The sequence below is a fragment of the Loxodonta africana genome, chromosome 26 (assembly GCF_030014295.1).
Source record: "Loxodonta africana isolate mLoxAfr1 chromosome 26, mLoxAfr1.hap2, whole genome shotgun sequence".
NCBI classification, from domain to species: domain Eukaryota; kingdom Metazoa; phylum Chordata; class Mammalia; order Proboscidea; family Elephantidae; genus Loxodonta; species Loxodonta africana.
In genome coordinates this window covers 32,978,867-33,003,213 of record NC_087367.1, presented here as the reverse complement: position 1 = coordinate 33,003,213, position 24,347 = coordinate 32,978,867, and the positions used below count along the sequence as shown (strand labels likewise).

Here is a 24,347-nt window from a genome sequence, read left to right as displayed (position 1 = left end):
TTTCTAGCTTTTTAAGGAAGTGCCGAAGTGGTTGTACCATTTTACATTCCCACCAGCAGTGTATTAGTGTGCCAATCTCTCCACAGCCTCTCCAACATTTATTATTTTGTGTTTTTTGGATTAATGCCAGCCTTGTTGGAGTGAGATGGAATCTTATTGTAGTTTTGATTTACATTTCTCTAATGGCTAATGATCGTGAACATTTCCTCATGTATCTGTTAGCTACCTGAATGTCTTCTTTAGTGAAGTGTCTGGTCATATCCTTTCCCCATTTTTTAATTGGGTTATTTGTCTTTTCTGTAGTGGAGTTTTGCAGTATCATGTAGATATTAGAGATCAGACGCTGATCGGACATGTCATAGCTAAAAACTTTTTCCCAGTCCGTAGGTAATCTTTGTACTCTTTTGGTGAAGTCTTTGGAAGAGCATAGGTGTTTGATTTTTAGGAGCTCCCAGTTATCTAGTTTCTCTTCTGGTGTTTGTGGATTGTTAGTAATGGTTTGTATACTTTTTATGCCATGTATCATGTATCGTTTTAGATTTTATATTTAGGTCTTTGATCCATTTTGAGTTAGTTTTTGTGCATGGAGTGAGGTATGTGGCTTGTTTCATTTTTTTGCAGATGCAGCATTTGTTAAAAAGACTGTCTTTTCCCCATTTTACTGACTTTGGGCCGTTAGCAAATATCAGCTGCTCATATGTGGATGGATTTATGTCTGGATTCTCAATTCTGTTCCATTGGTCTATGTGTCTGTTCTTGTACCAGTACCAGGCTACTGTACTGACTAGTGTGGCTGTATAATAGGTTCTAAAATCAGGTAGAGTGAAGCCTCCCACTTTGTTCTTTTTCAGTAATGCTTTACTTATCCAGGGCTTATTTCCCTCCCATATGAAGTTGGTGATTTGTTTCTCCATCACATTAAAAAATGTCGTTGAAATTTGGATCATAAGTGCATTGTGTATATAGATGGCTTTTGGTAGAATAGGCCTTTTTACAATCTTAAGTCTTCCTATCCATGAGCAAGGTATGTTTTTCCACTTCTGTAGGTCTCTTGGTTTCTTGCAGTAGTGTCTTGTAGTTTTCTTTCTTTAGGTCTTTTACATTTCTGCTAAGATTTATTCCTAAGTATTTTGTCTTCTTGGGGGCTACTGTAAATGGTACTAATTTGGTAATTTCCTCTTCAATGTTCTTTTTGTTTGTGTAGAGGAATCCAACTGATTTTTGTATGTTTATCTTGTATCCTGATACTCTGCTGAACTCTTCCATTAGTTTCAGTAGTTTTCTGGAGGATTCCTCAGGGTTTTCTGTATATAAGATCATGTCATCTGCAAATAGAGATACTTTGACTTCTTCCTTACCAACCTGGGTGCACTTTATTTCTTTATCTAGCCTAATTGCTCTGTCTAGGACCTCCAGTACAATGTTGAATAAGAGTGGTAATAAAGGGAATCCTTCTCTGGTTCCTGATCTCTAGGGGAATGCTTTCAGACTCTCTCCATTTATGATGCGGTTCATTATTGGCTTTGCATAAATGTCCTTAATTATGTTGAGGAATTTTCCTTCTATTCTTATTTTGCTGAGAGTTTTTATCATGAATGGGTGTTGAACTTTGTCAAATGCCTTTGAAGCATCAATTGATAAAATCATGTGATTCTTGTCTTTTGTTTTATTTATATGATGGATTACATTAATTGTTTTTCTAATGTTGAACCATCCCTGCATACCTGGTATGAATCCCACTTGGTCATGCTGAATTTTTTTTTTTTGATATGTTGTTGAATTCTATTGGCTAGAAATTTTTTGAGGATTTTGCATCTAAGTTTATGAGGGGTATAGGTCTCTAATTTTCTTTTTTTGTGGTGTCTTTAGCTGGTTTTTGTATCAGGGATATGCTGGCTTCATAGAATGAGTTTGGGAATATTCTGTCCTTTTCTATTCTCTGAAATGCCTTTAGTAGTAGTGGTTTTAACTCTTCTCTGAAAGTTTGGTAGAACTCTGCAGTGAAGCCATCTGGTCCAGGGCTTTTTTTTTATTGGGAGTTTTTTAATGACCTTTTCAATCTCTTCTCTTGTTATGGGTTTATTTAGTTGTTCTACCTCTGTTTGTGTTAGTTTAGGTAGGTAGTGTGTTTCTAGGAATTCATCCGTTTCTTCTAGGTTTTCAAATTTGTTGGAGTACCATTTTTCATAGTAATCTGATATGATTCTTTTAATTTCAGTTGGGTGTGTTGTAATACCGCCCATCTCATTTCTTATTCAGGTTATTTGCTTCCTCTCCTGTTTTTCTTTTGTCAGCTTGGCCAAGGGTTTATCAATTTTGTTAATTTTTTCAAGGAACCAGCTTTTGGTCTTGTTAATTCTTTCAATTGTTTTTCTGTTCTCTATTTCAGTTAATTCTGCTCTAATTTTTATTATTTGTTTTCTTCTGGTGCCTGAGGGTTTCTTTTTTCACTCTCTATTTGTTCAAGTTGTAGGGATAATTCTTTGATTTTGGCCCTTTCGTCTTTTTGTATGTGTGCATTTATTGATATAAATTGAACTCTGAGCTCTGCTTTCACTGTGTCCCAAAGGTTCTGATAGGAAGTGTTTTCATTCTCACTGGATTCTATGAATTTATTCCATCCTTAATGTCTTCTATAATCCAGTCTTTTTTGAGCAGGGTACTGTTCAGTTTCCAAGTGTTTGATTTCTTTTCCCTGCTTTTTCTGTTATTGATTTCTATTTATAGCCCTGTGGTCAGGGAAGATGCTTTGTAATATTTCAATGTTTTCTATTCTGCCAAGGGCTGCTTTATGAGGTAATATGTGGTCTCTTTTTCTAGAGAATGTTCCATGTGCATTGTTTGACTGTGGCGTTTAGATCTTCCATGTCTTTATTGAGCTTCTTTCTGGGTGTTTTGTCCTTCACCGAAAGTGGCGTGTTGAATTCTCCTACTACAATTGTGGGGCTGTCTATCCCACTTTTCAATTCTGTTAAAGTTTGTTTTATTTATCTTGTACCCTTGTCATTGGGTGCATAAATATTTAATATGGTTATATCCTCCTGGTATATTGTCACTTTAACCATTGTATAGGGTCCTTCCTTATCTTTTGTGGTAGATTTAACTTTAAAGTCTATTTTGTCAGAAATTAATACTTCCACTGCTGTTCTTTTTCGATTGTTGTTAACGTGATATGTTTTTACCATCCTTTGAGTTTTAGTTTGTTTGTGTCTGTAAGTCTAAGGTGTGTCTCTTATAGGCAGCATATAGATGGATCATGTTCTTTTATCTTTTCTGCCACTTTCCATCTCTTTATTGGTGCATTTAGTCCATTTACAATTCATCGTAATTACAGATAGGTATGAGTTTAGTACTGTCATTTTGATGTCTTTTTTTGTGTGTTGTTGACAGTTTCTTTTTCCCACTAAATTTTTTGTGCTGAGTAGTTTGTCTTTATATATTGTCTTTTCCTCTTACTCGTTGTTGTTGATTTTGTTTCTGCAGAGTCTCTATTTTTCTCTTGTATTTTATTTCAAGAGTAGGATTGTTAGTCTCCTTTGTGGTTACCTTAATATTTACCCCTATTTTTCTATGTTTAAACCTAACTTTTATTTCTTATATCCCTTGTCTTCCTTTCCATAGGAAAGATCTATGACTGTATTTCTCAGTCCCTCTTTGTAATTTCAATGTTGTCTTCTTTAACATAATGACATCTCTGTTTCCCTGTTTTCAGCAGTTTTTAAATCTTGATTTATTTTATGTGATTTCCCTATCTGGATTGACATCTGATTGCTCTGTCCAGACTTCTAGTCTTGGGTTGATATCTGATATTATTGGTTTTCTAACCAGAGAACTTCCTTTAATATTTCTTGTAGTTTTGGTTTGGTTTTTATGAATTTCCTAAACATCTGTTTATCTTGATATGTCCTAATTTCACCTTCATATTTGAGAGACAGTTTTCCTGGATATATGATTATTGGTTGTCTATTTTTTTCCTTCAATGCTGTATATAAGCCATCCCATTGCCTTCTTCGAATCTGCCAGGTGCTCCTTGGAAACTCTATGGGGCAGTTCTACTCTGCCTTATAGGGTCGCTATGAGTTGGAATTGACTCGACCTCAGCAGGTTTTTTTTTTTTTTTGTATTGCCTTCTTGCCTGCATGGTTTCTACTGAGTAGCCCAAGCTTATTCTTATTGACTGTCCTTTGTACGTGACTTTTCATTTATCCCTGGCTGCTTTTAAAATTCTCTCTTTATCTTTGGTTTTGGCAAGTTTGATTATAATATGTCTTGGTGACTTTCTTTTTAAGATCTATCTTATGTGGAGTTTGATGAGCATCTTAAATGTGTATCTTCTCATTTTTCACAATATCAGGGAAGTTTTCTGCCAACAAATCTTCAACAATTCTCTCTGTATTTTCTCTTCTCCTTCCCTGTTCTGGTACTTTAATCACTTGTGGGTTATTTCTCTTGAAAGAGTCCTACATGATTCTTAAGGTTTCTTCATTTTTTAAAATTCTTTTATTGGATTTTTCTTCAAATATATTGGTGCCAGGTGCTATATCTTCAAGTCCACCAATTCTGCCTTCCACTTGCTTGATTCTGCTCCTCTTTCTATTGAGTTGTCTAATTCTGTATTTTTATTGTTAATCTTCTGAATTTCTGATTGCTGTCTCTATGAATTCTTGTATCTTATTAAATTTTTCATTATGTTCTTGAATAACCTATTTAATTTCTTTAACTGCTTTATCTGTGTGTTCCTTGGCTTGTTCTGCGTATTGCCTGATCTCCTTTCTGATCTCATTCCTAGATGTCTTGAAGAGTTTTGTATATTAATCTTTTGTATTCTGCATCCAGTATTTCCAGGAACACACCTTCATCCAGAATATCCCTTGAGTCTTTATTTTGTTGAAGCAATCATAGTCTGCTTCTTTATCTGATTTGATATTGACTGTTGTCTCTGAGCCATCTATTTAGTTATTGTATTAGTTCATTTTATGTTTGCTTACTGTATCCTCGCTTCTTACTGTGTTCTGTTTTGAAAGCCCAAATAGGTTGCTTGAGTGAGCTAGCTTATTTTTTCTTTGAAGCTCTAACTTCCTGCCTCCAGATTGGTAGTGCTGTTATCAAGTATTTGAGCCTAGAAGTCCATTCACTTTTCTTGTACGGATTCAGCTCAGGCGTCCAGGTAGTTGATCATCAGGTGTGTGGTACAGGCTCTGTCCTATAGGCTTAGAGCTGCAGGGGTGATTGGTGTAGGTACCGGTATCTGGTTGCAACAGGGGGTCATGCTTTGAACAAGGCAGGGGGCTGATAACTGTCCCCAGAGTGTCTGTGTGGAAAGTGCATCCCTGTTCCCCAGAGTGCACAGGTGGTTGTGTTCTATAGATGGACCATGGGCACCAAATGCTTTTGGTTGTAAGGACTGGGAGATACAGTTATCCATGGACCCCTGTTGTGGGTGGCTGGGTGACTTGAGTGGAGCCATCAGTCCTTAGGCCCTGGATATGGGTAGGTGAAAAAGGTGAGGACCCTGTTTAATAGGCAAAGCAATGTCAGACATCAAACACCCACCTCCCCATCGCATAGCTGAAATGGTTGCAGTCTGTCAACAAGGACCTATTCTCCACACAGGTCCATGCAGAGGGAAAGATATTCAAAGTCCATGGACAGGAGCCGCTTCTGTCCTGAGCTCCCAAGGTTAGTGGAGCTGGCAGATTACGTTTTCCCAGTTGTGAATGTATTCCTTCTCCAAGACTGGGAGAATGGCTCAGCGCACATAGCAGAACCTAACTCAGGCCCAGGGAAATCGACAGGCACTGAAGCCATCTTGGGAGCTAGGGGAGTGGTAAAATATATGCAAGTATTTAGCTTTTGCCAAGAGTGCCATTCCTCTCTGGTTCCAGAGGTGTGAGTAGGCTGTGCGGCTGGCTGTTTCTCCCTGAGGAAACTGTGGCTGAATGGTACCACCAGCCCGCTGCAGCCTGAGGGTTCCTGGTGATTCAGGTCTGGCAACTCCTCTCTGCTTCTGACACGTCTCTCCCTTCCCCTGCAGCTCAGTCAGTTTTGTAACTTTGCTTTTGATCTTTAGGGATCCTAGCTTGTCATGAATATTACCATTTGACTTGTTTTTTCAGGTCTTTGCTGTGAGAGGTTTTACTGGAAGTGTCTGACTACTCTGCCATCTTGGCCCTGCCTCCTCTTTATTTTATTTTTAACCACAATCACTAAAGCATGCTGTGCCTGTTGGGCTCTGTAATATTTCTAAATATTGGAATCATACTGGAGACGATGTCCCTCATTTCTGTTCCACCTTAATTTTTGCTTCACAAAGATATGGTGTCACAGCACGGTCTAACAGGCAAATTGTTACTATGTTAAGCTAGCAGTTCAAGTAGTATCTGTTTGACAGATACTGAGTATTGTGTTTTTCTTGGAAGCTTGAAATAACTTGTGGCATCCCTGCAAGTTTGCTGAAGTGTCCCAGGGCACGTTGATGTACAGATTGGGAAACTCAGGTTTATCATTTACCCAAAATGAAATGCTCATTAGAAAGATCTGTGATCTGTGAAGATGTGTGCATATGTATGTGTGTATGTGTATGTGTGAGAGTGAATGTGTGAGTGTGTGAAGATTCCGTGTGTGTGTGTGAGCATGTGAAGACTGTGTGTGTGAGTGGTATATGTATGTGTGAAAGTGTATGAATTGTATGTGTAAGAGTGAATGTGTGAGTGTGTGAAGAGTATGTGCATGTGTGAGCCTGAATATGTGAGTGCATGAGGTGCATGTGTGTGAGTGGTGTGTGTATTGTGAGACTGAATAACTGAGTGTGTGTGTGTGAGTGGTGTGTGTATGTGTGAGTATGAGTGTGTGAAAGTGTGTGTGTGTGTGTGTGTGTAGTGTGAATATATCCAAATGGCAGGTAACTTTTGGTCCTGCTGGTAGCTTCTAGGATACCATTAATAACTTTCTCACAATATTGTTAAGGATTTAAATGAGTGTAGTTACTCCTCACTCTGGATATTTGCTACAAACTCTTGCAAAAATGTTTATCTCCAATTTATTATCAAATAAAACACCTTGTAATAGAACTTTGCAGACATGTACCAGCAGCAGTGTCTACTCTGGCGAGGGCCCCGAGGAGAGGCTATGAAGTGCACACGAGTCTCAGTTGTGCATTATTGCCATCATCTTCCCGTTATTAAGTGAAAACATCCTTCAAGAATGTGGAAAAATCTATGAAGGAAGCAAGAACACCAGAGGACTGTTGCTGTAATTGTTAGGTGTCGTCGAGTTGGTTCTGATCCATAGAGACCCTATGCACAACAGAATGAAACACTGCCTGGTCCTGTGCCATCTTCACAATTGTTGCTATGCTTGAGCCCATTGTTGCAGACACTATGTCAATCCATCTTATTGAGGGTCTTTCTCTTTTTCGCTCACCCTCTACTTTACCAAGCATGATGTCCTTCTCCAGGGACTGATCCCTCCTGATAACATGTCCACCAGAGGACTAGAGAGGCCCTAATGATTACCCAAAAAGTCAGAAGTGGTTAAGCACATTGAAAGAGGTATAGGCATAAAGGCCTGAACTTGACTGTGCACTGGTACCCACCTACTGTGCATATTCACTGATTCATCACTAGTATCAATTGTTAAATAATTAGATAACTGGTGTTTTACATGTTTGTATCATGTTTTATATATGTTATATATGTGTTTTGGGATGTTATAGTGATATTTGGGAAACTTGGGTGGGATTATTTTTCTCATTTAAAAATAATGGGGGTTAGGCTGCTGCTAAGGAAAATGCACTACCCAAACATGTGTTTAGTTACAGATTAAATTCTAGTAATGAAAGATGTCTGTTTTATAAACACATAAGTGTTTACAAATGTAGATTTTTATTGGTCTTATCAATGCACAGACGTTATATATTTTTTTCATTGTCCCTGGTCCTAATTGCTCAAGGTCCAGTTAATGTTTTAAATTGTGTGTGTTCACTGAATTTCTGTTAATAATGGTAGAATAATTTACATAAGGATAGTGAGGATGGTGGCAAAACATGATGAACATAATCAGTGTCACGGAATTGTATATGTAAAAACTGTTGAATTGGCAAATGTTTTTATGTATATTTTTACAACACAAAAAAATGTGTGTGTTTCCTGTCAGCAGCCTACCTCCCCTACAACGCCCAACAAGCCTGTGGTGCCCCTGGAGTGGGCATCAGGAGTGATACCAAAGCCAGACCCCACAGTCATCAACAAGCACATAAGGAAATTAGTCGAGGTAAGTGATTAAGGGTGAGTAGGAGAGTACGAGAAGACTCTTTTCTGTTTCCAGAATGTTCTGAAATCCCCCAGGAATCAGATGGTATCCATGCAAACAGCCCTCTTGCATGTAGGAGCAATTTACCAGACATTTAGTCTATCTGGCATTGACCTCTGGGGCTAGGAGAAGTTCTCCCTTTCCCTCTCTTTCAGCTTTCCTCACTTGTCTGAATACTTTCAGCTCCCTTCAACTCTTCCCTTGATACCACTGCAACACACAGGACTGTTTGGAGATTAGAACCAGTAGTTAAAAATCCACATGGGTCCCAAAAAATTGCATGATAAATTGATTACCTGAGGGCAGAGAAAATTCTGGGAGTTGGCCCATTTCTCTTGATGTATATATTTGGACGTCTGTGATACAGCAGCACAATGCCATTTAGGTAAAATAATAATAATAATAATCACAATGTGGAACAAGGATCTGTCAGAGTTTTCTACAGTAAAACCTACAAAAAGCAGAACCTGTGTAAGGCAGAAACCTGTCCAAGAAGAAGAATATTTTCCAATAATAGAGAGTGATAGAAAAGTGGTAAGTCACAGGCAGACAACTTGTGAAGCCCGGACAAACAAGGCAGTCCCACCAAGTTCTGGTGTTCACAGATATCACCATATATAGACAGAACAGTATAGTGCTAAAGTAGGGAAACTGGAAACATCTCCAGCCCTGAAAACTATGATCCTTGATAAAACATATTCTTTAATGGATCACTACATCGTCTGGTGCAACAGGATTGAGTCTTTGGGATATAATGTATTTTTGCTGAGAGGAGACATTTAAAGAAAGGATGTTCTAAATCTTGCATAATCCAAGCAACCATGAGGTGTTGAAGGAAAAGTTTTCTAAAGTATGTGAGGCAGGGAGGAAAAGATTAAAAAGGGAGGTGTGGAGAGGATGTTTGGTGAGAGAAGGGGCTGAGAAGACAAGGTCTAATGGAGATCATGTGATAATGAGGCAGTTACACACCCAAATGCCAGGAAAGGTGGGAAAAGGATCCAGGGGGCCTCAGGGAATGCAAAGATGGAAGTTCTGATACCTGGAAACAGAAGACTGAAATATCCTCTCTCCCACTCTTTCTTGGCTTTTCTCTGAGTGCTCACTGCAATGTTATGCTCTCTGCAGACTGGCTTTCTCTTCTCCCCATGTAAATAGAGACTCTCAGCCTCTCTCTCTTTCTGTCTCTATCTCTTTCTCCCCTCTCTGTTCCCTTCTCTCCAATTCCAATTTCATGAAGAATGACCTCAAATCGGCCCAGTTTGGGTAAGTTGCCTACCATTGGTTTAGTCAAATGAGGGAGTGCATTTTATTATACATCCATGGAAGAAGCAGTTAAGAAATTAAATGACTCAAAAGGCCTCTTTAGGGTGTTAAAAATCACAGATGTCACCTTGAAAACTAACGTGCCTTACCCAAGCCATGGTGTTTTCAATTGCCTTGTATGCATATGAAAGCTGGATGATGGATAAGGAAGTCTGAAGAATTGATACCTTTGAAATGTGTGTTGGCGAAGAATGTTGACTATACCATGGACTGCCAAAAGAACAAACAAATATGTCTTTGAAGAAGTGCAACCAGAATGCTCCTTAGAAGTGAGGATGGCAAGACTATGTCTCACATACTTTGGATATGTTATGAGAAGAGATCAGCCCCTGGAGAAGGATATCATGCTTGGTAAAGTGGAGGGTCAGCAAAAAAGAGGAAGACTCTCAACGAAATGGATTGACACAGTGGCTGCAACAATGGGCTCAAGCATAACAAGTAGCACAGGACCAGGCAGAGTTTTGTCCTGTTGTACATAGGGTTGCTATGAGTTGGCACCAACTCAATGGTACCTAACAACAACAACATGCTAAATGTTATTCTGCAAAAAATCTTATGCTCTTAGTATAAATATGAATGTTAGACCATGAATAGTAGACACTCCAAAAAGTTCATTTTAAAGCAGTTTTGATTATAGATAAGTATCATTACCAATATTAAAAAAAAAAGTTGCTGTGGAGTCAATTCTGACTCATGGCAAGCCTGTGTGTGTCAGGGTAGAACTGTGCTTCATGAAGTTTTTAGCAGTTAATTTTTCAAAAAATAGATCACCAATATAAAACTAATTAAGAGGTGGAGCCAACATGGCACTATAGACAGAAGCATCATGCCGTCCCTCTGCAGCAAAGACCTGAAAAACTAAGTAAAACAAATGCCTATGTGAATCCTGGAACCTAAGCACCAAATGAAGGAATAAAGAGCTTGATTGAGCACCAAAGGGAATAAGAAACTGATAGAGAACAGAGAACAAAGAGAGCTATGGAGTGGAGGCTCCCTGCCAGCTAATATGGCATGGATTCACTATCTTGGACTACAGCCGTGAAGGAATGCAAACAGGGAGTGCAGCAAGGCAACCTCACAGAGTTCCTTACAGGAGAGAGCACTCAGTAACCAGGGATACATGCCTTTCCCATCCTTCATTCTTCTTTCCTGTATGAGGCCTCCACCGCTTTCCAATGGGCCACAGTTACTCAGCCAGAAAGATACCAGCTCACTGCCGCCCAGGTCCACACTGCCCCCACTGGCTGGCTGGTCCCTTCAGCTCCATTTTTTTTTTGTTTTATGGTTTGTTTGTTTGTTTGGCTTTTTTTTGCTTCTCTCTTTCTCTCCCTTCCTTCCTTTCCTTTCTCCCACCCAGCTAGCCCTGTGTGCTTGATGGGCTGTGATTTTTTTTTGGTTTGTTTGCTTTTTTTTTTGCTTTGCTTTTTTTCTGTTTTGTCTCTCTCTCTCTTTTCCTTTCTCCCATCCACCCAGCCCTGTGCACAGCCCCCACCCCTTCTCGAGGAGCCATGCTGCAATGCTTGGCTGGAGAGTCACTGCACTCAGGCTTCCTGGATCTGCACCACTGTCAGAGATTGGTTCCGTCAGCACCACTTTATTTATTTATTTATTTATTTTTTATGTTTTTTTCTTGTTGTTGTTTCCTCTCTCTCCCTCTCTTCCTTTCCTTTATCCTACCCACCTAGCCCTCTGCATTGCTCCCCCTTCTTGATGGGCTGTGCTGTACTGCTTGGCTGGAGAGCCTCTGGCACACAGCCTCCCCAGGTCTGTGCCACCCCCACAGGCTGGCTCCCTCAGAGCCGTATTTTTTGTTTCTTATTTTTCCCTTCTCCCTCCCACCTAGGCTCTGCATTGCCTCCACCCCTTCCTGATGGGACATTCCATGCCACCTGGTGAGGGAGACATCAGCTTGCTACTGCCTCAATTCCACCCCACCCCCAATGGCCTGCTTCGCCACCACTATATATATATATTTGCTGATATTTTTAATGTATTTTTTTGTTGATTGGTTGGCTTCTTCTCTCTCTTCCCCCTCTTTCCTTTCTTTTCTCCTGCCATCTAGTCTCGTGTGCCACCCATGCCCCTTCTTCACAGGTCAAGCCACACAGCTTGGCTAGAGAGTCACAAGCATGTAGTCTCTCCAGGTCTGCCCCACCCCCACCCACCGAATCCTACCATGCCACCATTTTATTTAGTTGTTGTCTTTTTTTTTCTGCTTTCTCTTTTCCTTTATTTTTTCTTTTGCTTTGTTTTTGTCTTTGTTTCTGTTTCTTCTTTCTCTTCTTTCACCCACCCTTCTAACTCTGAACATCACATCCTCTCCTTTCCCTCCTGCCTATCTGCATAGTGTGCAGAGCACTGAATCCCTGAGTGTCATTGATGCAGTACCCCAGACCCCACCTGCACTGCCCCCAGCTCCACCCTAGTGGCCACAGCTCATGCCACAAATGACCCATTCTCACCCCTCCACCCCTGCTGGAATGGGTGTACCATAGCTGAGTGACCAGCCCTGCCCACCTGGACAAGGTTGTGAGAAGCATTGTGCCCACAGGAGAACAGGCAATGAAACATTCCCAGCCCGCCTGCCAGACATAACAAAATAAAACAAAAAAGGACAAAACAATGAAATCTTACAATTAATAAATGAAGAAAATAATTTCTGAATATCCCAGAGACAGCGGAAAATACCAAAACATATTAAAAAAAAAAAAAAAAAAGGAGAAGACAGTTCCAGAAAACGACCAAAATAAAACACCGGATGACCTTCTGGTAGAAGAAGAGGCACTGGAACTACATGACAGGGAATTCAAAACTCTAATAGTTGTGGTTCTCCAACAGATAAAGGAAAATGCAGACAAAAATAAGAAAAAATTAGACAAAATCTTGGAAAATACAGATGAAAGAGGGGAAAACACAGACAAAGTAGTGGAAGAATTCAGGAAAATAGAAAGGAAAAAATGTCAAAATAAGTAAACAACTAGAAATCATACAAAAACAGCAATTAGAAGTAAAAAAGATAAAAGATTTCAGAAATTGACAGAGCAATGAAAGGTTTTAGGAGCAAATTTGAAACAATAGAAAACAGGATCAGTGAAATTGAAGACAAATTCTTGGATACCACTTTGAGGAAAAATCAGGAAAAAAAATGAAGAAACTCTGAGAATAATGTGGGATACAATCAAAAGCAAAAATTTGCATGTGATTAGAGTTCCAGAGCAGGGGGAGAAAGTGGAAAACACAGAAGGGATCATTGAAGATTTGCTGACTGAAAACTTCTCTAATATCATGAAAGACAAAAAGTCAACCATCCAAAAAGCTCAATGAACACCATATAGGATAGACCCCAAAAGAAAATCACCAAGACATATCATAATCACACTTGCTAAAACCGAAGACAAAGAAAGAATCCCAAGAACTGCTTGAGAAAAATGAAAAGTCACATACAAAGAGGAAAACAATAAGACTAAGCTCTGATTACTCGGCAGAAACCATGCAGGCAAGAAGGCACTGGGATGACATATAAAATCTTGAAGAAAAAAAAAAACTGCCAGCCAAGAATAACATATCATGCAAAACTCTCACTCAAATATGGTGAAATTAGGACATTTCAGGAACAGAAATTAAGGGAATATGTAAAAACCAAAGCAAACTTACAAAAATTATTAAAGGGAGTCTTTCAGTTAGAGAGCAAATAACATCAGACCACAACCTGGATTTAGCATGTAAGACAGCATCAGCCAGATATCAACCTAGATAAGGAACTCTCAAGGTTTAAAACAAAACTAAAAAATTTACAACAGGGAACCAGAGAGGTCAATCTGTAAATGACAACAACAGCAGAACAATAAAAGATGGAAAAAATGGTGTAGGTATATAAATTTCAAGGTAATATCAAGTTAAAAAAAAAAAAAAAAAGACCGATTTAAGCTTAGGAAGATAGGGGTAAATGTCAAGATAACCACAAAGAAAATTAACAAACCTACTCATCAAAATGAGAAGAAAAACATAAAGTCTCAGCAGATACAGAATCTACAAAAACAAAACAAACAAGAAAAAAATCCACAAACAAAAGGAATTCGGCACAGGAGAGTAAGAGGAACAGAGAAAACATCATCTACCACACACACACACAAAAAGCACTACAAAATGAAAGCAATAAACTCACACCTATCAATAATCACACCAAGCATAAATGAATTAAATGTACTCATAAAGACAAAGACAGTGACAGAATGGATAAAATACAGGACCCATCATTATGCTGTCTACAAAAAGGCACACCTTAGAAACAAAGATAAATATTTAAAAAATCAAAAGATGGAAAAAATATATCAAGCAAACAGCAACAAAAAGCAGAAGTGATAATACTAATCTCAGATAAAATAGGCTTTAAAACAAAGAAAAAAACACTACAAAAGACAAGGAAGGACATTATATAACGATTAAAGGGGCAATCTACCATGAGGACATAACCATAATAATTATCTACACACCTAACATGACCAAGATGCAAAATACATAAAGGAAGCTCTAACAGCACTGAAAAGGGAAACCAACAGTTCCACAATAATAGTTGGAGATTCAGCACACCACTCTCAATAAAGGACAGAATATCTAGAAAGAGACTCAACAAAGACACAGAAGATCTAAAGGCCACGATCAACCAACTTGACCTCATAGACATATATAGAACACTCCATCGAACAATAAACCACATCTTAGGCCACAAAGCAACCCTCAACAAAATCCAAAACACTGAGATGATAGAAAACATCTTCTCTGATCACAATGCCATAAAAATAGAACTTAATAACAGGAAGAGAAAGGGGGAAAAAATCAAATACATGTAAACTGAATAACACCTTGCTTAAAAACTACTGTATAATAGAAGAAATCAAAGATGGAATCAAAAAATTCCTGGAATCAAATGAGAATGAAAACACATCATACAGAAACCTCTGGGACACAGCAAACGCAGTGCTCAGAGGTCAATTTATAGCAATAAATGCACACATCAAAAAAGAAGGGACAAAATCACTACGTTAGCTATACAACTCTAACAAATAGAGAGAGAACAGCAAAAGAAGCCCACAGCCACCAGAAGAAAAGAAATAATAAAGACCAGAGCAGAAATAAATGAAATAGAAAATAGAAAAACAATAGAAAGAATCAACAAAACCAAAAGTTGGTTCTTTGAAAGAATCGACAAACCACTTGCCAAACTAACAAAAGAAAAACAAGAGAGGGCACAAATAACCCAAATGGGGGCATTACAATAGACCCAGTTGAAATAACAAGTTGAAATAAAAAGAATCATGAAAAATTATACACTGATAAATTTCAAAACCTCAAAGAAATGGATAAATTTCTAGAAATACACTACTTGCCTAAACTAACACAAAGTGAGGTAAAAAATCTGAACAGACCCATAACAAGAGAAGAGATTGAAAAGGAAATTTAAAAAAACCTCCCATCAACAACAAAAAAAGCCCTGGCCCAGATGGCTTCACTGGAGAATTCTAGCAAACATACAGAGAAGAGCTTGCACCAGTACTACTCAAACTATTTGAGAACATAGAAAAAGAAGGGACACTTCCAAATTCTTTCTGTGAAGCCAGCATAACCCCAGGCAAAGACACCATAAAAAAAGTAAGTTATAGACCGATATCTCTCATGAACATAAAACCCATCGAGTCGATTCCGACTTACGCCAATAGAAAACAACAAAACTTTAGCCAATAGAATTCAGCATTGTAAAAAAAAAAAATACACCACGACCAGGTGGGACTCATACCAGGTATGCAAGGATGAACCATCGTTCAATATTAGAAAAATCAATCAACGCAACCCATCACTTAAATAAAAGAACCACATGATCCTCTCAATCAATGCAGAAAAGGCATTCGATGAAGTTCAACACCCATTCCTGATAAAAGCTGTCAATAAAATAGGAATAGAAAGGAAATTTCTCTACATAATAAAGGGCACCTGTACAAAACCAACAACTGACATTCTTAACGAAGAGAGGCTGAAAATATTCCCCTTGAGAATAGGAACAAGACAAGGATGCCCTTTATCACCATTCCTGTTTAACATTGCGCTGGAAGTCCTAGGTAGAGCAATATAGCAAGAAAAAGAAATAAAGTGCATCCAAATTGGTAAGGAAGAAATAAAACTATCCCTATTTGTGGATAATATGATACTATACATAAAGAACACAAAGGACTCCAAGAGAAAATTACTGGGAATAATAGAAAGATTCAGCAGAGTATCTGAGTACAAGATAAGCATACGAAAATCAGTTGGATTCCTATAAAAAAAAAAAAAAAGAACTATGAAAATGAAATCAGGAAAGCAATACCATTTATAATAAAAAAAATAGTCCCTAAAAAAAATAAAATACTTAGGAATAAATCTAACCAGGGGTGTAAAAGACCTGTAAAAGAAAACTACAAAACACTACTACAAGAAACCAAAACAGACCTACATAAGTGGAAAAACATACGATGCTCATGGATAGGTAGACTCAACATTGTGAAAATGTCAATTCTACCCCCCCAAAAAAAAAAAAAAATTTTTTTTTTTTACCCAAAGCAGTCTACAAATACAAGGTAATCTCTATCCAAATACCAACAGTATTCTTTAACAAGAGGGAAAAACTAATCCTTAACTTTATATGAAAAGGAAAGAGGTCCTGGATAAGTAAATCGCTATTGAAGAAAAAGAATAAAGTAGGAAGACTTGCAATACCTGACCTCAGTACCTACTATGCAGCTACAGTAGTCAAAACAGCCCGGTATTGGTAAAACGGCAGACACATTGACCAATGGAACAGAATCAAGGATGCTAAATAAACAATGGATAAGTGGTAACTTTGGTGAAGGGTAAGACAGTACACAATCCTGGGGAAGTCAGCACAACTTGACCAAGGCAATGCCATGGAAGTTTCACAGACACATCCAAAACCCGTTAGGGACTGAATTAGTAGGCTGAGGACTGGTGACCATGGTCACAGTGGACATCTAGCTCAATTGGCATAACATAGTTTATACAGAAAATGTTCTACATCCTACTTTGGTGAGTAGCGTCTGGGGTCTTAAAAGCTTGTGAGCGGCCTTCTAAGATACTCCACTGGTCCCACACCATCTGGAGCAAGGGAAGATGAAGAAAACCAAAGACACAAGGGAAAGATTAGTCCAAAGGATTAATGGGCCATGCCTACCACAGCCTCCACCAGACTGAGTCCAGCACCACTAGATGGTGCCTGGTTACCACCGCCAACTGCTCTGACAGTGATTGCAATAGAGGGTCCTGAACAGAGCTGGAGAAAGATGTAGAGCAAAATTCTAACTCACAAAAAAAGACCAGACTTACTGGTCTGACAGACTGGAGAGACCCTGAATGCATGGCCCCGGACACCCTTTTAACTCAGTAGTGAAGTCATTCCTGAGGTTCATCCTTCAGTCAAAGATTAGACAGGCACGTAAGGCAAAACCAGACTAAATGGGCACACCAACTAAGGGGCAAGGACAAAAACAGGAGGGAACATGAAAGCTGGTAAGGTTGAGAAAGGGGGAGTGTTGGCATGTCATGGTATTGGCAACCAATGTCACAAAACAATATGTGTATTAATTGTTTAATGAGAAACTAATTTGCTCTGTAAAGCTTCATGTAAAGTACGATTAAAAAAAAAAAGATCACTAAGCCTTTCTTTTGAGGTGGCTTTGTGTGGACTTGTACACTTGTAAACTTTTGGTTATCAGTCAAGTACATTAACTGTTTGTACCACCCAAGGGCTACAAATATTGATCTTAGGACTGGCCGAAATAATAACAATAATGCTTGTGATTTTGCACAATTCATTTATCTGGATACACTTGCAATGGGTGCTGGTCATATTTTTAATCAAATAGTTCATTCATTTACCTTAACCACTTCCAAAATACTCTTGATTCAGCATGCAGCAGAAGGTAATGTAGTTAGAATAGACAGAAAGCATTGGGAAAAGGGAGAAAGACCAAGTATAGCTGGAATGCAAGTCAAAAATACATTGCAAGCATGTGTTTACCAAGTGAACTTAGAGATGTTTTTGAAAAAACCCACCTAACAGGGGCAATGGAAAAATCTTTTTTATTTTTCTCTGACTATAAAGGATGACATTGTAAATATTCATGCACTACAATTCCACTCTGCAGGGATAACTGTTGCTGTCGAGTCGATTCTGACTCATAGCAATCCCCTAGGACAGAGTAGAACTGTCCTACAGGATTTTCCAAAGCTATAATTTTTTTATAATCTTTATGGAAGCCGTTTGCCACACCTTTCTCCCTTGGAGCGTCTGGTGGGTTTGAACCGCTGATCTTTTGATTAGCAGCTGAGCATTTTGACCACTTGTAGATGATCTTTTCCACGTATATGTGGTTAAGTGCTACAGCAGCTAACCAAAGGGTCAGCAGTTCGAATCTGCCAGACGCTCCTTGGAAACTCTATGGGGCAGTTCTACTCTGTCCTACAGGGTCGCTATGGGTCAGAATCAACTCGACGGCACTGGGTTTGGGTTTTTTTGGGGGCTATATATATGTATATATTTGAGTAACCTTCTTAGGTTACTTCCTTAGAACAAATTCCTGAAAGTGGAATTGCTAATGTCAGAGGGTAGGCACTTAAAATTTGCTTTATATTGCCTGATTGTCTTCCAGAGAGCTTGTCATTATTTACTTTTCCACCGACTTGATATGACAGTGCCTATTTCCTCAGAAACTAGGGAGTTATCCATTGTTTTAATATTTTCCAATCCAGGAGGTAAAAAAAAAGTTTCATTTGCATTTCTATAAGTATTTGCAGAGGTGAACACCTTTCCATGAGTGTATTGGCCATTTGTACGTTTCCTTTGGTGGTTGCCTATGTCACCTTTGTGTCTTATCTCTCACATACGTTGCAAGTAATTTTCTCTATTTGTCATTAATTTTTAAATTTGCAATTGAACTTTTTAATTAAAATATTTTGCATTTTATTAGAATATTTTTGTGGCTTCAGACTTTGATGATATGCTAAGAAAGGTCTTTCCCACTCAAATATTTTAAACATGAAAAATACTTTCATCTATTTTCATAGATTTATTTTTTTTTATATAAGGAGCCCTGGTGGTCCAATGGTTAAGTACTTGGCTGCTAACTGAAAATTGGTGGTTCAAACCCACCAGTGGCTCCTCAGGAGAAAAGACCCGACAATTTTCTTTTATAAAGATTACAGCCTAGGAAACCCTATGGAGAGCAGTTCTACTATGGTCGCAAAGGGTCACTATGAGTCAGAATCAACTTGATGTGCACAACGATAACATTTTTTATGTTAAAATAATGTATCTAGAATTTAATTTGGGAGCAATTTATTTCATAGAATTATTAGCCAGTTAACACCAATTACTGGAGAATCCATGATATCCCTGTGGGTTGGAAAAAATACTTTTTGATATACTAAATACCCATATATACATGGGTCTGTTTCTGGACTCCACTGTCCGTGATCAGTTAAAATACCGCATTGTTTTGATTAAGGTAGCTTTGTAGAATATTCAGTGTCGGATAGGGTATGTTCCCTTTCATTACTCTTGATTTTAAACACTTTTTCCACTATTCTTAACATATTCATTTCTACTTGAACTTTAGAATCAACTTGTTCATTTAAAACAAGTTGCCACTGAGATTTTGATTGGAATTGTATTAAATATGTACTCCAATTTTTGAGATAATTTAACATTTTAAGCTTCATTTTCTATTGTCATGGAATTCAAGTTTGTGAATTCACTAAGTCTAACTCCTGCTCAACCTTTAGGTTTTAGTTTAAACCTTGTTTTGTCCAGGAAGTCTTTGTCAACCTCCTTCTTTTTCTCCCCACCTTCTCCCCCACTGTAGTGCTCTGTTTTTATCCCCAGCAAAGCACTCATCTTGTTTAAGTTATCTTTCACAAGATTCTAAGCTTCTTTGTGGAAGGGATAATTTACTAGTCATCAATGCTTTCACAATAACAAATTCAGAGTCTGACTCATAAATAATCATTCAATAAATATTTGTTTTTCATCTGCAGTCTGTGTTTAGAAACTATGATCATGACCATGATGGGTACATCTCCCAAGAAGACTTTGAAAGTATAGCTGCCAACTTTCCCTTCTTGGATTCCTTCTGTGTGCTGGACAAAGATCAGTAAGTTTTAATGTTGTTATTTTTTAATTCCACTGTTCTAAAACTGAAAATCATTATCACAGAAGACCAATGAAACCTTTAACTCACATCTTGGCAGCTTCAACCCTAGTACTTTGATGAGCTGAGTTTAACTTTGCACTTATTTTTATTTTTTTGGCATATATGAACATGACTGAATGGATGGGATCATAGGGTAGACTACGTCATCCACGTTAAGCTTGAGTACCCATTTGCAAAGTAGCCTGGCTCTCCATTTCCCACATTACTTCTAATGCTTAGCCATTTCATCAACCCAAAGCCTCCACCAAAAATAAGTAATGTTTTTGTTCATCAAAGGACTTTATAAAAAAGTGAAAAGACAACCTACAAATAAGAAGAAAATTTTCGGGAACCATATATTCAATAAGAGTCTAGTACCCAAAACTACAACTTAAAAACAGAAAGTCAAACAACCCAACAAAATGTGGACAAGCTACTTGAACAGACATTTTACCAAAGAGGATATTCAAATGGCTGGGAAGCACATGACAAGATGCTCAATGTCATTAGTCATTAAAAAAAAAAAAAAATGCTGTCGAGTCCATTCTGACTCACAGTGACCCTGTAGAAGAAAGTAGAACTGCCCCATAGGGTTTCTAAGGAGTGCCCGGTGGATTTGAACTGCTGACTTTTTGGTAGCAGCTGTAGCACTTAACCAGTACGCCACCGGGGTTTCCCATGAGCCATTAAAAAAAAAAAAAAGATTTAGGGAGATGCAAATCAAAACCACAAGGAGATACCAAGTGACCTGCATTAGAATGGCAGTGATCAAAAAAACGGAAAACAACAGGTGTTGGAGAGGTTGTAGAGAAACTGGAACCCTTATCCATTGCTGGTAATGGTGCAGACACCATGGAAAGCAGTTTGGTGATTTCTCAAATAGTTGAACTTAGAAACTACCATATGACCCAGCAATCCCAATCCCAGGCATATACTCCGAAGAACTGAAAGCAGGAAATCAAAAAGAAACCTGTACACAATGTTCATTGCAGCAATTTTCACAATAGCCAAAATTTGGAAAAAATGGAAATGTACATCAAAAGATGAATGGCTAAACAAAATGTGGTATATACATACAATGGAATATTCCTCAGCCATAAAGAGTAATGAAGTCCTGTTGAATGCCACAACATGGATAAACTTGGAAAACAATGCTGAGAGAAATAAGTCAGTCACAAAAGAACAAATATTGCATGATCTCGGTTATATGAAATAAGTAAATATTTAGAGACCCAAGATTACTAGTGGTTACCAGGAGTGGAAAAGGGGGAGTTTTTGCTTACGGGGCATTGAGTTTATGTTAATGGTGGTGGAAAAATTTGGAAAAGGATAGTGTGAACTTTTGCACAACTTGAAGAATATAATAAATGTCACTGAATTATACATCTAGAAATTGTTTGAAACAAAAATAGAGGAGAGATAGAGTTAGACCTAGCCTGGGGGAGTCCTCCGCATCAATGGATCCAAGGGCAATCTTAAAACTCATTGAGTAAGTAATATTTTTTAAAGATTTTTTTATGGTCTTCATAAAAGCAAGCATTGCTGCAGATAGCCAAGAAGTGTTCGTACTTTGCATTTTTCTTTGATTGATCAAAGATTGCCTTGATAAATGAAAAAAAAAAACATCAGCTTCAAATGATTCTTGAAAAATTAAGTGACTTTAGAGCTAAAATCCTAGCTCATTTAAAAATGTAATAGCTTTTTTTTAAATCATTGCTGAGGAAAAAAAAGGTAATAATTTGATTCTTTAATCTTTGATTATGTGAGATTAGCTCCTAATTTTAAAATTATCTGTAACAAAATGCTGGATTTTATATATGTGAAATGTCCAAGTTATATCAAATTAGAATATCCTAATATTTTTGTTGGTGTGAAAATTAAAAAAAGAAAAGATAGAAAGAAATCTGTAATTTCACACACCAAAGAAAGTCTTGATATTGTTACATAAATTTCTTAAAACCTGAAATTCCATTTTATTATATGTCCAGGACAAATAATACTTTTTAAATAAATTAAATTATGAGAAACATAAACTTCCTTTACAAAGAAAATTTGTTATTTGCTAAGTACCTACCTCTTCCCTTAGTTTGTTGCTGTCAGTGACATGCAAGTAGGATGTGGACTTAAAGTCATTTCTCAGTCTTCATTTTTTTCTTTATATGTTCTTTAGATATCATCCCACCTCTCATTTGGTAGAATTGCTTCAAAAAAGCCTGGGAAGATGTGCAAAGTGTTTCCAATTTCCTGGCTACCCATTTTTTTTTTTTTTTTTTTTTAAAGAATGAAGGTTTGACTTATTCATAGCTTACATACATTTTTTTTTTTTTGTATGACAATGGGATATCTTAATACCACAAATTCATCGTGGCTAACTGCACCGTTTCAAGTAGTCGATAACCATGAAAGCCTCAGAGAGAAAGTGTTTTCTGAATTATGTTGCATAGAAATAGCTATTAATTAGTATTTTTGAAAAAAGAATAAGTCAAGTTTAGGGAATACAGAGTTAAATCTAACTAAATAGTTGTTTTTACTGCACAACTTTCCAAAATTTTTGTAGGCTTAAGGTGCACTGTCACTCTGAGAGGTGGGATAATGCATATTTTCACAAAAGTATTTGTATGGAGAAATTTATTTATTTATTCATTACAAAGCTTCCTCCCCCAACCCTTATTAACATCTCAAGGATCATTTTTCTCACAAAACCCTCTCTGGGAACTAGTGTTTTCAGGGATATTTAACTTTAAATCTGCCTCCCATGAAATAACCCCATGGGAAGAAGTCTCAGAAATAGGTTTTAAGCCATATAGAGAAATTTCAATGGGTCACTGACCAAATAAATTTCTTCATTCACTTGATTGACATCTCTCTTAGTTATCTAGTGTTCCTGTAACAGAAATACCACAAGCGGATGGCTTTAACAAAGAGAAATTTATTCTCTCAGAGTCTAGTAGGCTAGAAGTCCGAATTCAGGGCTCCAGCTCCAGGGGAAGGCTTTCATCTTCTGTCAGCTCTAGATTAGAAGGTCCTTGTCAACAATCTTCCCTTGGTCTAGGAGCTTATCTGTGCAGGAACCCCAGGTCTAAAGAACACGCTTTGCTCCTGAAACTGCTTTCCTGGTGTTGTGAGGTCCTCCTGTCTCTCTGCTCACTTCTCTCTCTCTCTTTTTTTTTTTTTTTATTGTCCCTTGAATGAAAGTTTACAATTCATTTTCTCACACAAAAACTTATCCACACATGACCCGAGTTATATGACCCAAGTTGCTCTCCGTACAATGTGACAGCACACTCCTTCTCTCCACCTTGTATTTCCTGTGTCCACTCAACCAGCTCCTGTCCCCCTCTGCCTTCTCATCTCGCCTCCAGACAGGAGCTGTCCACATAGTCTCATGTGTCTACTTGAGCTAAGAATCACACTCCTCAACAGTATCATTTTATGTCTTATAGTTCAGTCTAATCTTTGACTGAAGAGTTGGCTTTGGGAATGGTTTCAGTTTTGGGCTAACAGAGACTCTGGGGCCCATGACCTCTGGGGTCCCTCCAGACTCAGTCAGACATTAAGTCTGGTCTTTATACTAGAATTTGAAGTCTGCATCCCACTTTTCTCCTGCCTCATCAGGGTTCCTCTGTTGTGTTCCTTGTCAGGGCAGTCATTGGTGGTAGCTGGGAACCACCTAGTTCATCCGTTCTCAGGCTGATGGAGTCTCTGGTTTATGTGGCCCTTTTTGTTTCTTGGGCTAATATTTTCCTTGTGTCTTTGGTGTTCTTCATTATCCTTTACTCCAGGTGGGTTGAGACCAATTGTTGCATCTTAGATGGCCACTTGCTAGCTTTTAAGACCCCAGATGCCACTCACCAAAGTGGGATGCAGAATGATTTCTTAATACGCTTTGTTATGCCAACTGACCAAGACGTCCCCTGGAACCATGGTCCCCAGACCCCCAACCCTGCTGCTCTGTCCCTTGAAGTGTTGGTTGTATTCAGGAAACTTCTTAGATTTTGGATTAGTCCAGTTGTGCTGACTTCACCTGTATTGTGTGTTGTCCTTCAGTTACCTGAAATAGTTCTTGTCTACTATCTAACCAGTGAATACCCTTCTCCCTTCCTTCCCACCCTTATAACCATCAAAGAATGCTTTCTTCTGTGTTTAAACCTTTCTTATAATAGTGGTCTCATACAATATTTGTCCTTTTCCAAATGACTAATTTCACTCAGCATAATGCCATCCAGATTCCTCCATGTTGTGAGATGTTTCATGGGTCCATCGTTGTTCTTAATCATTGCGTACTATTCCACTGTGTGAATATACCATAGTTTGTTTATCCATTCATCTGTTGATGGGCAACTTGGTTCCATCTTTTTGCTATTGTAAACAATGCTGCAATGAATATGGGTGTGCATATTCATGTGAAGGCTCTTATTTCTCTAGGATATATTCCAAGGAGTAGGATTGCTGGATCCTGTGGTACTCCTATTTCTA

At 38.1% G+C, this 24,347-nt stretch overlaps 1 protein-coding gene across 7 annotated transcripts in view; it reads left to right on the top strand.

The window, feature by feature from the left end:
* The window catches only part of RASGRP3 (RAS guanyl releasing protein 3), a 130,589-nt gene that overhangs the window by 84,022 nt on the left and 22,220 nt on the right, over positions 1 to 24,347 (top strand). For 6 of the 7 annotated variants that reach the window (XM_064277214.1, XM_064277218.1, XM_064277217.1 and 3 more), the window contains 2 exons: positions 8,155 to 8,271; positions 19,717 to 19,832. In XM_064277214.1, the coding sequence (XP_064133284.1) occupies positions 8,155 to 8,271; positions 19,717 to 19,832 (233 nt within the window). The remainder of the gene's footprint in view (positions 1 to 8,154; positions 8,272 to 19,716; positions 19,833 to 24,347) is intronic. The other variant, XM_064277216.1, reaches the window with a different exon arrangement.